This window comes from Cavia porcellus, unplaced genomic scaffold, assembly GCF_034190915.1.
Source record: "Cavia porcellus strain 051 isolate PalLab524CR breed Dunkin Hartley unplaced genomic scaffold, mCavPor4.1 scaffold_21, whole genome shotgun sequence".
In the NCBI taxonomy this organism is placed as follows: Eukaryota; Metazoa; Chordata; class Mammalia; order Rodentia; family Caviidae; genus Cavia; species Cavia porcellus.
Window position 1 is genome coordinate 34072815 of NW_026947504.1, and position 15422 is coordinate 34088236.

The window sequence follows — 15422 nt, forward strand, 5'->3', positions numbered from 1 at the left end:
GCTGGTGTGTACTCTTTTAAGTGACTTGAAGCGGGGCGACAAGTCAGTGTTGCCCTCCTACCCGGCCCAGTACCTCCCAAGAAGCATGTGCGAGCTGGGCCAGAGGAAGCCACACTCTGCTTCACGCCATCACTGGGATGAGCATCCAGATAAAAGGCTATGACTTCCCAGGGCATAAAAACTTACACATCAGAACTGAAGCACAACCACAAACCACTGGATGCTACCTCAAGCTGTGTTATGTGGATTACTCTTCTTGCACGCCCTCCTTTTGCATACTGCAGAGATGATTCCAGGTCTGACACCTAACCCAGCTCACAGCACTCACACACTTCCCACTATTCTCAAAGTCACTCGTCCTGGAGCCACCCCACTTTATGAACCTGAGTTGTGACCTTTGTTCCCATTAGCTATCATCCTACCTGGACTCAGGACCTCTTGGTTCCCCACCATATGAGATATGTAATTGTGTCTTTACTCCATGGATTACTCTGAAGTGGTAGACTGGAATTAACTCGCTAGGAATCCAATAACTTTTCTTTGAGATTACAAATAAATACAAACTTCCTGAGTGAGCTCAAAGTTGAAAAAAGGTTACTTCAGGTCATGCAGAGAATCTGGCATACCTGCATCCAGAAAGGAGAGTTGCGACTTCCCCCAGGAAGAGGGCAGAGAAACAAGCAGCAGAGAAAACGGCCACTCTGAGAGTCACAGTCCAGACGCTGGAATACAGCATCATGGTAAAAGTGGGTCCCCTGGACCCAGGAAAAATCTGAAGTGTGAAATGAAGCCACAGAGATAGTCTAAAAGAAATATGTCAAGGAAGAAGACGGTAACCAGCAGCCATGAGACGGGACTCACTGTACCAAGGAGCTGTTCAAACCTGGAGACACACGGTCACGGGGAAGTGACAGCTGGCGACCCAGAGGACTGCACTTGTTGAGGGTAAGTACAGGACTCGGTCCTCTCACATAAGACAGAAATTAGCCCAGAGTCATTCTGGAGACAGGCCTGCTGAGCTCGGAACTTAAAAATGCTGCAGGCCAGGTCCAGCAGCTCTCAGCTCAGTGCTGCCGGCCCAGTGAGTCTGCTCTCAGGGCAGGCCTGCTCAGATTATCCACTATTCCACCAGAGAGCAACTGTTGGTTTGCTGGGAAAGACTGGTATGATTTGGGACTCTGTCGCTGCCTCTGTCTACTAGTGAAACCAGAGAGAATCTCAGAAGTAGACTTTATCGTTTTTTTTCTCTCTCGCCTTCATTCTTTTCATATGACTGTGAAAGTGGGTCCTAGCCTCTTTGTGGTATGGTTCTGTTCTGCTCTTCCTTGTATCTCTATCTCTTGTCCTTCAGCTGTACCAGTTTTCCCAAGTTGGCATGATTGCCCTTTGACCTTCAATTTTACTTCTGAATCTTTTTCTATAAATGAATTTAAAATTTAACTCTTGAGGGCAAAATTAACATATTATGGACTTATATATTGGAAATATTATTCTGGTTTGTTTTACATTTTGTTATATAATCACAAATCTAGTTCATATGGTTAAAAGTTGCAAATTAAAGGTGAGTTCAGTTTGTGATTTCCTAAGCTGTTTTTGATGCTATCGATACCACTACAGACAAAGCTGATATAACTGCTCTGAAGGTCCTGTATATAACCTGCTGGTCCTAGTACTTCGTGACAGATTAAATATGGGTGACAGAAAAAACAATGACATAGTGCCAAACAATTTCTCATCTCCAACAAACTGAAGAGGTAAGATCGTCCAACACTCAAAACCCAAAACCCAGATAAACCTAGAAGAAACCTCAGAGAGGTAATCATCACAAAAGGGTCCAAACACTACCAATAAAGCAAGCTACCGTAGGCAATTTAAAAGGATCACCCTACTAAATGAACTTAAAAAAGACAGAAAATCAAATGAGAAGACAGTTAACCAAAATGCAACCCCAGACATCCAGTTCAACAAAGGCAAATACAGGGGGCAATGAAGTGGGACAATTTGACAGCCCACCACAACTACTCACTAGGTTTTGGAAACCACAAAACAATAGAATGAGCTCTAGAAAAATGAAGTCAAAATAATCTTCTAAGGTAACTACACAGATTTCCAAAATACATACCATGCTTAGTGATCTTAGAGCAGACACAGACAAAAAAAAATAGATGAACTTAAGAAAATTATGAAGCTCAGCAAAAGAAACAAATGCATGCATGAAGCAGACTGGAGAAAATATGCAAGAGAATAAAAACTCCATTCAAAGTATTTAAAGCAGATTAGAACCTCAGATATTAAACACAGGCTTGCAGTTAGCAAGCAGGAACAAAAAGACTTCTAAAAATCAGCAAGGGCCTATGAGAATTCAATCCAGCATCTGTAAGATGAAGCAAGTAAGAATTTAAGACTAACTGGAGACAATGATAAAGCAAGACACATTAACATCATATTAAAAAATGTTCAAGACATCATGACAAAACTTCCATGGTAAAGAAAAACAATTTGACATGCAAATAAGCGAGGCATATATCACTCCATTTAACCATGATTTAAAAAAAAAAAAAAATCTACAGCCAAGCATATTATACCCAAGATTCCAGAAATTCAACACAAGGACAAAATCATTTTTTCTCTCTCTCTCTCTCTTTTTTTTTTTTTTTTTTTTTTTTGTCTTTTTTCCTTCTTATCGGTACCGAAGATCGAACTCACGATTGCCTGCTTACAAGGCAGGCGTATATGCCGCGAAGCTAAAAACCCAGCCCCCAAGGACAAAATCTTAAAAGCTCTTAAAAAAAAGAAAACCCATCACCTATAAAGGACAATCCATCAGAATCACAGCTCACATCTCAGAACAAACTCTCAAATCAAGAAGACTTTGGAATGAAGTAACCCAAGTGCTAAAGGAAAACAACTTTCAAGCCAGAATGATGTATACTCCAAAACTACTGTTCAAAACTGATGGAGAAATTAGAAACTTTCATGACAAACAACATCTCAGGAAATTTATAACCATCAAACCAATATTTCAAAATGGTCTACAGGACATTCTAGAAAGAGATAATAGAGACTATAACTCCATGAATCCCAACAGAAGAAATCCACCAGGGAAAGCAAACAATTGGGGGGAGGGGGGAAAGGAATGGGGGAGACAACAAGAGGAAAATAACATGGAAAGAATTAGTCCACACACATCAAGTATAACCATCAATGTTAATGGTCTCAATGCACCAACCAAAAGACACAGACTGGCAGAATGGATCAAGAAGCAAGATCCAACAATATGCTGCAGACAAGAAACACATTTCATTCACAAAGAAATACACAGGAGAAAGTCAAAGGATGGAAAACAATACTGCATGTGACAGGAACTCACAAAAAACACAGGAGTAGCTATTGTATTTGAGGACAAAGAGAATTTCAGGCCACAACAGATTAAGAGACATAAAGAAGGTCACTGCATCATGAAAAGGGAACAATCCAAGAAGAGAGAACAATCATAAATACACATGCAACAAATACCAGTGTACCCAGCTATATAAAACAATTACTAACAGATATGAGAAATCAAATGGACCCTAATACAATTGTATTGGGGGGCCACAATACCCCACTGCCACACAAAGACATCATCTAGACAAAAAAATAATAATAATGAAATAATTACAACTAAATCAAACTTTTGAACAAATGGACTTAGTAGATATCTACTGCATATTCTGTATCAAAACATCAGAATACCCGCCGGTATCAGCTGCACTTGGGACCATCTCAAAAAATAGATCATATACTGGCCCCTGGAACATGCTTAAGTAAATGCACAGGAATTCAATCCACCCCACGCATACTGTCAGGCCACTGTGCAATGAAATTGGAAACCTATGCCAAAGGAAATCACAAGAATGTCAGAAATACATACAAGCCATGTTTCACAGATGAAATTAAAGAAGAAATTAGACAATTTTACATTTGGATGATAACAACAATACAACAAAACACAACTTATGGGGACACAATGAAAACACTCTTAAAGAGGAAAATTTATAGCAGTAAATACCCATATCAGGAAAACACAGCAAGGCACATAAACAACTTAATGGTCAGCCTGAAACTTCTAGAAAAAGAAGAGCAGGCTAAGCCAAAACTTATACAAGGGAGAAATTTATAAAGATCAGAGCACAAATTAATGCACTTGAGACTAAAAAACCAATACAAAGAATCGATGAATCTAACAGTTGATTCTTTGAAACATTAAACAAAATAGGCAAACCCTTCATCAACCTCATCAAAGACTCAAATATGCACAATTAGGAATGAAAAAGGGGAAATCACAGCAGACCCTGAAAAAATTCCGATCACCTACACCTACTTTGAAAACGTGGATTCTTGTAAGACAGAAAATACAAAAAAACTGGGCAGAGTCCTAGATATGTATGAATTACCAAAGCTGGATCCAGAAGATATAAAAATCCTGAATAACCCAATGTCAATAAATGAAACTGAAGATGCAATTAAAAACCTATCAACAAAGAAAAGTGCAGGCCCTGATGGATTTGATGCTGAATTCTACACGAAATTTAGTGAAGACCTAACACCACTCCTTCTCAGACTCTTTAATGAAATTGAAAGGGAAGCAAGACTCTCAAATTCATTCCTGGAAGCAAGATTTATCCTGATGACAAATGCAGAGAAGGACTGGACTAAGAAAGAGAACTGCAGGCCAATCTCCCTAAAGAATATAGATGCAAAAATCCCCAAAGACACTCGCAAACAGACTGCAGCCCATCATCAAAAAGACTGTGTACCATGATCAAGTGAGATTCATCCCAGGGGCCCAGTGATGCTTCAACATACATAAATCCAAAAATGTAATACACTGTATTATCAGAGCCAAGGACAAACATCATATGAGTATTTCAACAGATGCAGATGAAGTCTAGCACCCATTCATGGTAAAAACTCTACAGAAAATTGGAATAGATGGTCTTTATCTCAATCTGATAAGGGTTATGAGAAACCAATAAACAGCATCCTACTAAATTAACATAAACTGAAAGTTTTCACTCTAAAATCAGGAACAAGACTATTCAACATGGTCTGGGAAACTTTAGCAAGAGCAATCAGACAAGAGAAAGAAATGAAAGGAATAAGGATAGGAAAGAAAGAAATTAAACTATTGTTATTTGCAGATGACATGATACTGTACTTATAAGACCCCAAAAACTGTACCAAAAGACTTCTAGATTTAATAAGTGAATTCAGTAACGTAGCTGGGTACAAAGTCAACTCTCAAAAATCAATAGCCTTCTTGTTCTTGAATGACAAACTGAGAGAGAAATCAGCGAAACGGTAACTTTTATAATAGAATCCCAAAAAATGAAACACCTAGGAATCAATCTAACACATGACGTAAAAGACCTCTATTGAAAACTATAGTACTCTGAAAAAAAACATTGAAGAGGATATTAGAAAATGGAGAGATATCCCATGCTCTGGGTAGGAAATACCAATATAGTGAAAATGGCCATACTTCCAAAACTGTTACACAGATTCAATGCAATCCCAATCAAAATTCCAAAAGCGTATCTCACAGAATTAGAGAAAACAATTTTAAAATTCATCAGGAACCAGAAGAGATCTAAAATAGCAATGGCGATCCTGGACAACAAGGATAAGACAGGGGACATCACAATTCCTGACTTGAAACTGTACTGTAAAGCTACTGTGATTTAAAAAAAAACAAACAACAACAAAAAACAGCTTGGTACTGGCAAAAAAAGCAGACTAAAACTTGGAGAAACAATTCTAGACACACTAAATAAGCCACCTTATCTCTAACAAAGGTGCCAAACACCTTCAATAGGAGAAAGATAGCCTCTTTAATAAATGGTGCTGGAAAAAATGGCTCTACACATGCCAAAGACTAAAACTGGATCCGTATCGTTCAACATGTACTAAGCTAAATCCAAATCAAAGATCTTAATATTAAAACAGAAACATTAAGTCTGCTGGAACATACAGTAGGTAAAACTCTTTAAGGACACTGGTGTAGGCAAAGACTTTACAAACAAAACCACTACTGTTCAAGAACTGTCACAAAGAATCAACATCTGGGATCTCACTCTATTGAAAAGCTTTTGCACAGCAAGAGAAACCACCAAAAGAGTGAGGAGACAACCCACAAAGTGGGACAAAATGTTTGCCAGCTGTTCCTCAGACAAAAGACAGTACCCAGAACACATAGAGAACACACAAAAAAATCAGTCCTCCCAGATTTAAAAACCCAATCCAAAAATGGGCATCTGAGATAAATACACATGTCTCAGATGAGGGCATACAAATAGCAAATAAATATGTGAAAAAATATTCAACATCACTCATCACAGGAGAGAGATGCATATTAAAAAAACACTGAGATTCTACCTCACTCCAGAAAGAATGGCTACTATCAAGAAATCAACCAATAACAAATGCTGGAGGGGCTGTGGGGAAAAAGGAAGGCTTCTCCACTGTCAGTGGGAATGCAGACTGCTGCAGCCACTGTGGAAATCAGTGTGGAGGTTCCTCAAAAAACTAGGACTAGAGGTCCCATTCAACCCACTTATTCCCCTTCTGACTATCTTTCCAAAAGAATTAAAAACATCATAGCACAGTGATATATGTGCACCCATGTTTATGGCAGCACAGTTTGTAATAGCCAGATCCTGCAAACAACCTAAATGCCCATCAACTGAGGAATCGATAAAAAAAGATGTGGTATTTTTATACAATGGATTACTACTCCATTGGAAGCCATAAGGAAGGATAAACTGGAGACTTTTATGGGTAAGTGGATGAAACTTAGACCACACTCTTTAGTGCAATAAGCAAGACACACGTGTAAATATATTGTCTCACTAGTACGAGAAACTGAAACAAACAACGTATGTATATGGATTTATGTATGTACATAAAAAATAGATAAGGCAGTCCTACTGCTGATTTTTCTGAGTTCATTGAAGAGAGATTTGTGCGGATACTGCCCGGACAGTTCAATGCAGATGTCCTGTGCTCTGGGTGAATGACCTAGGGACAACAGTGTGCAATGTACACACCATCGTTGTTCCCTGATTCTTCTTGGAATTGCGTTCTCGGGGGGGTTTTTTTGTTCCTCTTCTTTTTTCTTTTTCTTTTTGAAATGAAATGTATTTGTGGGTGGCACGGGTCCCTTCCTGAACCACCACGAGGTTTCAGAAAGGCCTTTTATATACTTCCACAAACTTGAATGTTCTAGGCCAATCATTCTACATGGTTTTTTCATGTAATCAAGAAATAGTAAACAAGATGGATGAGGCTGCTACCAGTGTAGTTCCACATAATGTTGACAGTACTTTTGTTTAATAAGTAACATGAATACACTATAAGAGCACACTTATTAAATAATGACTAGCAGTATGAAATAGTAAGCATATAAACCAGTGAGCTATTTATTTATTATCATTATCAGACATTATGCTCTGTACAAAACTCTGTATGTGATACTTTCCAAGCACTATCAGTGCAATAGAAGTGTTTATGCCATCATTATTGTGAGCACAGCTTATATACTGCACTCTAGTGTTACCGATGTCACTAAGCAACAGGAAATGTTCAGCTCCAGTATAATCTCTTGGGATATCTTACTGTTCATCCTTGACCTATATGCCATCTATCCTTGAAAAAATATCATTAGTAAGCACATATCTACAAGCACTAATCAAGTAGAAGATAAAAGGAAATAGGCCAATATGATTTGTCACACTAAAACAATGTTTGTGAAGAATTTAGCTGGTTACATGAACAGCTGGCATACAAGTGGCACGCCCCCCCAAAGAAAGGTTTCCAAAGGCTCCCTTGCCTATGCAAATGTCCATAGCCACACTAGTATTCCTCCTCTCTTTTAGTAATACTAGGAATGTAAAATGTTTCTACGGGAGATAAAACAGAAAACCTTCACTCTATGTGTTGTACAAATTATAGTGCCAGATTCAGTAAGCTGGCTGCCATAAAAACTATTATTTGTGAAAACGTTCTTCTAAAATGAAAATACCTCTAACAAACCAGGCATTGCAGTGGATGCTTATAAAACCACTGCTCTGGTAAACTGGGGCAAGAGAGTCACAAGTTGGAGCCCAGACTGGGAAACTTAGTGAAACCCTACTGCAACATAAAAAATAAAGAGAGTGGGGCTAGGGATTTAGCTCAGCGGTATAAGCACCTGCCTTGCAAGCACATGGTCGTGAGTTTGATCCCTGGTACAGGTAAAAAAATAAAGTAAAATAAATAAAGAGAGCCAGTGACGGCAGCTCAATGGGAATGCCCTGGATTCAAACACCAGTACCATTAAAACAAAATAAAACCTGCAACAGAAAATCATCAAAAACTGTTTGTCAATAACATTGCTGAGAGTAACTAATTTTCTACAGGTTAATTAACATGGTTATTTTTCTTCTCTCCATTAAATCAAGAATACTAACGCACATATACTAGTTTTCAAAGACAAGGGTTTTTTAGTAATCCTACATACTACTGAAAAAAGAGATTCAATCAGGCTGGTTCAATAGCAACTCTTAGCACATATTGTACTTTTGTTAAAACAAGCCTGGAAATGCACACTTAGCTATTAACAGGCTGATGAAAATACACAGGTCCCTCACTTTGACAAAATCCAACTTCTGGAAAAGACTGATGAGTTTCCTAAAGTAGCTACAAGTCAGTACTGTTTACAGTGTTATTTGGCAGGGATAGAGATGCGGGGGGGTGGGGGGGGCCCTTAAATGTTGGCCACTGAGTTAACTAAACCACTCCACTCCCCAAAATGGTACAAACTTGGTCTCCCCCTCCAATCCCGCCCTTCGGGGATCAAACTCTCAAACTCACACTTGCCAGGCAGGCGCTTATGCCCCTAAGCTAAATCCCTAGCCAAACTTTGATTTTTAAGGAGCACCCATGAGTGAAGTAATAAACTTTACAAATAACAAAGGCGCAGGGTAACAGGAGAGAAAGAGAAGATGGACGGTAATTTAGGAGTTGAAAAATAAGACTTAAAAAGATTAAAGGCACAGAACACAGTTTCAAAGTATAAATCACAGAAAACTTGTAATTACATTACTAATTCTACCACATCTCCTCTGACCACTGCTTTACGTTTCTAAGTATAATTCACAGGGCCACCGGGCGTGGTCGCGCGCGCCTGTAGTCCCAGCTACTCGGGAGGCTGAGGTGGGAGGATCGCTTGAGTCCAGGAGTTCAGTGCGCTATGCCGATCGGGCGTCCGCACTAAGTTCGGCATCAATATGGTGACCTCCCGGGAGCGGGGGACCACCAGGTTGCCTAAGGAGGGGTGAACCGGCCCAGGTCGGAAACGGAGCAGGTCAAAACTCCCGTGCTGATCAGTAGTGGGATCGCGCCTGTGAATAGCCACTGCACTCCAGCCTGGGCAATATAGTGAGACCCTGTCTCTAAAATTTAAAAAAAAAAAAATTTCACAGGGTCTGGCCGTCTTTGATAGTGGGATTCCCGGCCCCACTAGAGGATGTGGAGTGCTCAGCACTAGGAAGAGTTCTTTTGGCCTCCACTTGGATTTACACCAGAGTCACACACTGTTTCAAAACGAGCAGTTTCAAAAGCTTACAGTGAAACATGTATGAACATTTCACCTCTAACAAGTGCAGCCAGCTCTTACCGCACTCTCCTGACACACAGCACCTACAGACCTTTCCCTTTAGGAAAATATATACATCAGCATACTCTACAGACAAGGCCCACCAGCACTATCCCAGCTTCCTAAGCTTTCTTTCCCACGTTCTGTGATCTTTGCCTCACTGGCCTCAATATCCCTTACAAGGCTCCAGATTTTCCATAGCCCCTCCCACTTTGAGGGGGCCCCTCCCTTTTACCAGCCCCACCCCCACCATTTTCCCTTCAGAGCAGCACCTGCTGGGCCCCTGCCCCAGTGCAGTAGTAATCCCAGCGCTGTAGGAAGCTGGAGCAGATCACACATCCAAACCCAGTGTGGGCAACCTAGTGACTGAGGGAGACACTGTCTTAAAATTTAAAAAGGGCTGAGGATGTGGCCAAGTCTCTGGGTTCCAACATAGTGCCAAAAATAAAACCAAACAAGCAAAAAAAAAAAAAAAAAAGAACTTTTAAAAACACAAATGACACTACTACTGATGAGTGGCACTTACTAAGAATACACTAGTACTGCTAGCCATCAGTGATCCCAACAACAGCAAAAAATTACAAAGCCTTAGAACTCATTACACATAGTTTCTATCTGGGATGTTAGTTTTACTTGTTCTGAAGTTGCCTGCAAAAAAAGCTGAATATAAACAGAGGAACAAATATTTAAATGAAAGAAAATTAAAGGTAAACCATCTTCAGTACATTGAGAAAAATCTTGTTCTAAAGAAAATGGGTTCTTCTGAACACTATCTTAGTCCCTTTTCTGCTGCTGTAACACCACAGCCCAGCTGCAGCTGCTCTCACCACCACAGGTGAGGAGGTGCAGAAGCACCGCTGCCAGCATCTGGAGAGGGCCCTCCCACTGCCAGAGGCAAGAGGCCAGACAGGCACAGGACAGAGGCCAGGGTGGGCAGAGCAAACCAGCCTCGTCCTCATAATCAGTAAGTATACTGATCTACTCAGGAGGGTGTTTAATTACATAAGGCTCTGTCCCAATGACAATGAAATTTCAATGTGAGTTCTGGAGATTTAGTGTAACTGAAGTCACATATTAGCTGCAGAGTTTAAACCTAGTAAGAGTGGCAACCACAGGGAAGTAAACTGAGGCTTTCCATCACCACAATTCAAAAAAGATCTGTGATCACTAGGGAACTCTAAAAGCAATACATTCTAAGTGTGATCATCTTAAATACTAGAAGTAGAAACCAGAATTCTTGATACACAAGAAAAATTAAATCTATTCCTTAATTCTCTTTGTGAAATCCAGTTGATCGTTGAAGCTGAAGCGCAGGGCTGTGGCATGGCCTGGGCATGACTGAACTGAGAACGAGCAGAGGCCTCAAGGGGCAAGCCAGGCCACAGCTGAGGCCACCTGGAGGCCTTCTGGGTAGTATTCCTTAATTAGCATCATCTGTTGCTCTGAGGGGTCCTTGACCCCTCCCAAAGTCCTGCTCAGGTTTCCTCCATTGTCCACTCAACTTGCTTGTTCTGATTATATATGGTGAGTCGGCCGGCCGGCTAGCAGAGTTATAAGCTCTGCCGAGGATTCCGCTCCTCCTGCAGCCCTAAAGATCACGCCACTTGTCTCACGCCTTTGAGCCTTCACCGTGCACCATTTGGGGGCTGGGGATCTAGGCACAGACCCAAACAAAACCTGAGCAAAACAACAATAAAGGAAGAGTTAAAATCTCAAAAGGCCAAATGCGTGATAAAACAACTGCAGACTATCGAGGAGTTCATCGCACTTAAGGCAGAAAGCAGGCCGCTGGAGAAAAGTGAAGGCCAAGTGCCTGGAAGGGAGACAAAAGTGAAAAAGAGGAAGATTTTCCTTAAAGCCCAAGGAACTAGGGAAGGAGACATGTCTAAAAAGACAAGTCCAGTTCTAAGTCCACTCCAGCATTTGACGCCTGCTTTCAATCCCAGAGACGACAACTGCAGACTCATTCTGAGTCGCTGAGCAGGACAACGTGTGGGTTCCAGGACCCTGGCTACCACAGAAGACAGCAGAGACCCCGCCTGAGCAGCACACAGGATGGAACAGAACCCCCAGTAAGCTGCTCAGCAGAGACTGGAGGAGCAGGCGGACAGGGCTGCTAGGAAAATGGCCTCCACTAAACTGGTTAGGAGGCTAAAAGCCTGTTCACCAGGGAGTCACCCTAGAGTGGACCCACAGAGGACAAGCCTCGCTCACAGTACACATGGCTTCCAGGGAGCTGTCAGAGCATCCACGTGAAACTGGGAGAAAGCTTCCAGCAGGAAAGATCAAGTTTAAAACGAAAGACAAAAAAATTAATTTAGAAATCTCAGAAATAACCTGCCAATTACATGAAAATTTTAGCAATGATAATCTGAGAATAACAGAAGCCATTGCTTTTATAAAATATTAAAATTAAAAAGCAATATTCTGGGGGCTGGAGATTTAGCTCAGCGGCATAAGGGCCTGCCTTGCAAGCAGGCAGTCGTGAGTTCAATCCCCGGTACCGATAAAAATGAAAAACAAAAAAAAAACCAATATTCTGAGAAATAGTACAAAATTGGACAAAAGTAGACTAATATAAAATACACAAAAGGCACATGATCAAAAATGAAACAAAAATCAAGAACGTTAGGAGAAATAAACCTGTTTCAATATTTAATAAGCAATCAACAAAAGAACAGAGAATTACTGTAGAGAAAAAATTACCCCCATAAAAACAGTACAACAAGTATCCTAGAACTGAAGAGCGTAGTCTCGGGACTGTGTCCAATGCTACAACGGAGGCTACATCATTAACTGCAGAAACATTACAAGTATAGAAAATGCTGATTTTCTTTTAAAACTAAATTTTAAATGAAAAAGGAGGAAAGTCACATTCGGAAGAGAAAATGAAATGCAAGGGGACCTTTCAATAATGACAATGGAAGCCAGAAAACAAGAAAATGCGTCAATTCTGAAGGAAGCGACCCACATCACTGCACATCACCTCAAAGGCTGCTAAATACACAATGTGTCCAGTTCACTTCCTATGCACATTCCTTAAGAAGCTACTGTAGAGTGTGTTCCACAAGACAAAGAAAAAACCAAGACAGGGGACATGGGAAAAGGAAAAAGGCTAAGGAATATCCAGAAAGATGGAGAAGACCACTGGACAGCACGGTGCCACAGGTTCTGAGGAGCCAGACCAGCCCAATGAGGGCAGCACTGGAGCACTGCGCCCAAATCCGCGGAAGCAAGGTTTTGTTTTTGTTTTAATTTTATTTAAAGAAAAAACCAAACAGTAAAAGGGTACAAGTAATACAGAATTTCAAAAAAAATAAATAAATAAATAAACAGTAAGAAATCACTAGTTAATAGATTACATATTGTCATCTTGGAAATAGTTGTTCAAGTTACAAAATTAAAGCATATAAAGTAGACATTCAAACAGTGAGACTGCAAATAGTTGTGTTCAGTGATCCAACAAAAACTTAGTAATATGGTCATCTATCTTACACACCTAAACACACTTGCAGTTGTGTCCTTTAGAGCACTTTCTTTTCCTCTCTTTTTTACAGTAACATTTACACATTTTGGGTTTATTACTCCCACAGTTCTTACTACTTTTTTTTTGGGGGGGGAAGAGAATAAAACCAAATTTGACAAAACAAAGCAGTCAGTCAAAACAAAGGATGGACATAGTACATGATGTAAAAACAGAATACAAGGTAATGAACAATGGTTATCATAATGCCTCTTGCTACCTTAAAAAGAACTGCCTATATCATCAGGTACAATAAAATTGAACAAAACAGTACAGAACAAAACCAATAAAACCTAAAATATTGGAGACATTACTGAACTTCAAAAGAAGATAACAGTCAAACCAGAATGGGCATCATAGTGAACCTTATTGCCTTCAAGTAGTTGCCTATACCCTCAAACTTGATACTATCAAACAGAATAGAATAGAGTAAAATCAGTCAAAACAAGATGGTGAGAGCAATACAAGACAAGGCTTCAAATCAAGTTAATAAAAAACATTACTAGAATATATCCTGTTAATTTTTTTAATTTTTTCCCTTAATTAAAAAAAATAAATTTTTTAAAAAGGGGGAGATTGAGAGACAAGAGGACATAACAATGTAACAACACAAGTAAGAACAGAACTATTTAAGCAACATAGTGTTTCACCACAAGATAACCTGACTTAACAGTAGTTACCATAGTGTCTCTTTCCTTGAAATATTTGAGTATAACTTCGTATACTATAGTATCAAACATATCAAGACAGTGTGAAACCATTTAAGAGGATGAAAGTATTACAGGGTATTTAGAACAAGCTAACAGAAAACTAACAATGGTTTCTGTATTATCTCTTTGCCTATAAAAAATTTTGTTTATACTATCACATATAATAAAATCCAGTAAGATACAACATGATAAAAGCAATGGCTGCAAGGTTTTGTTGTTAGTTCTAACACTACAGGAAAACCAAGAACATAGGAAAAAAAAAATTCATCCCAAGCATCAAAGTTACTCAAAAGGAAAGAAAGTACAATCACAATGTCACTCAGCTCATCCTCGAGCAATAGTTAATTAAACATTCCAGTCACGAAAACATCAAACACTGACTAAGGTAAAAAACGTAGAACAGGAGAAAAGTGAAGTCTGTCAGGCACAGGGCAGAGAATGTCTTATATACCGTAAAGTCCACAGAGTTTAAAAAAAAAACAGCAGTGCAAGCATTTTATTTAGCATGTAAAGATCAATTTTAGGAAGAACTAACTAGAGAAGTAAGGAGCAGGCTGCTCTGGGAGAGGCAGAAAAAGGAGAGACTGCTGCTTCCTTCTTACAAATCAAGGCACCAGAAGCAGAGAGGACACCGGCAGGAAGGACCCCAAAGCCAGGGAAACACACACTGCTTCACCTGCTGGCCTCAGATCTGAGAAACCCATCACACACCCGACTCCACGTTAATGCTGAGTGACACACCAAGAGATTCAAGGTACCATTCTGTCACTTTATCTGTAGGTTTTTAAAAACACTCTCTGTTCATCTACCCAACAAACAGTATGTACAGGAGGGTAATATCACAACTGCACCAGAAATGTGTGGGTTCACCCACTGATTCAGAACAATAACAGACGGAGTTAAAAATTCTAAACACTCTTCCAAAGTTTTAATAACATATAACTACTAGAAAGATGGAGAAGCATTTTCCCCTGTATTTAGCACTTTCATATCAACAATAGTGGTACAATGTCTTAGGTAAACTGAGGAAAACACCCTACAGACATAGAGACATTTATACACGTATATTTTTACTCACACATCTGTTTAATTCTCAAACAATCAAGATGGAATTTTGATTATGAGAAATATTTGACACAAAATAGGAAAATGAGGCCAACATATCTGAAACTATTTTAAGACTTCAGATTTCAGGCCAATTTTCTTTTCATTAACAATTATTTTCAAATTCCAAAGTCTGTGTCTTGGCCCTGAATTCTAATGATAACAAATGAACTATTTTTCTTCAGTAAATTATGAAATGCACTTATCATTTTTCAAAAGATTTCCAGACAAGTGCTAAAGCTGTCTGGACAATCACAGTATCCAGACAGTTGTCTGGATATTCAGTGGATACTCACATTGACTAATCCAAAATAGTGCTCGTTGACTGGAAACTGTTCTGGACCAATCTCTTTCTCTAATGCCGAGGCATTGGCGCCCTGTAAGGTGAAAATTTAAAACAGAAAATCTT

The 15422-nt window shown here is 39.6% G+C and overlaps 1 protein-coding gene across 2 annotated transcripts in view; it reads right to left on the reverse strand.

The window, feature by feature from the left end:
• Positions 1 to 15422, reverse strand: part of Usp12 (ubiquitin specific peptidase 12) — a 98748-nt gene that overhangs the window by 43004 nt on the left and 40322 nt on the right. The window contains exon 2 of one of the 2 annotated variants that reach the window (XM_063232548.1): positions 15310 to 15390. In XM_063232548.1, the coding sequence (XP_063088618.1) occupies positions 15310 to 15390 (81 nt within the window). Of the gene's footprint in view, positions 1 to 15309; positions 15391 to 15422 lie in introns of those variants that run through there. The other variant, XM_063232550.1, reaches the window with a different exon arrangement.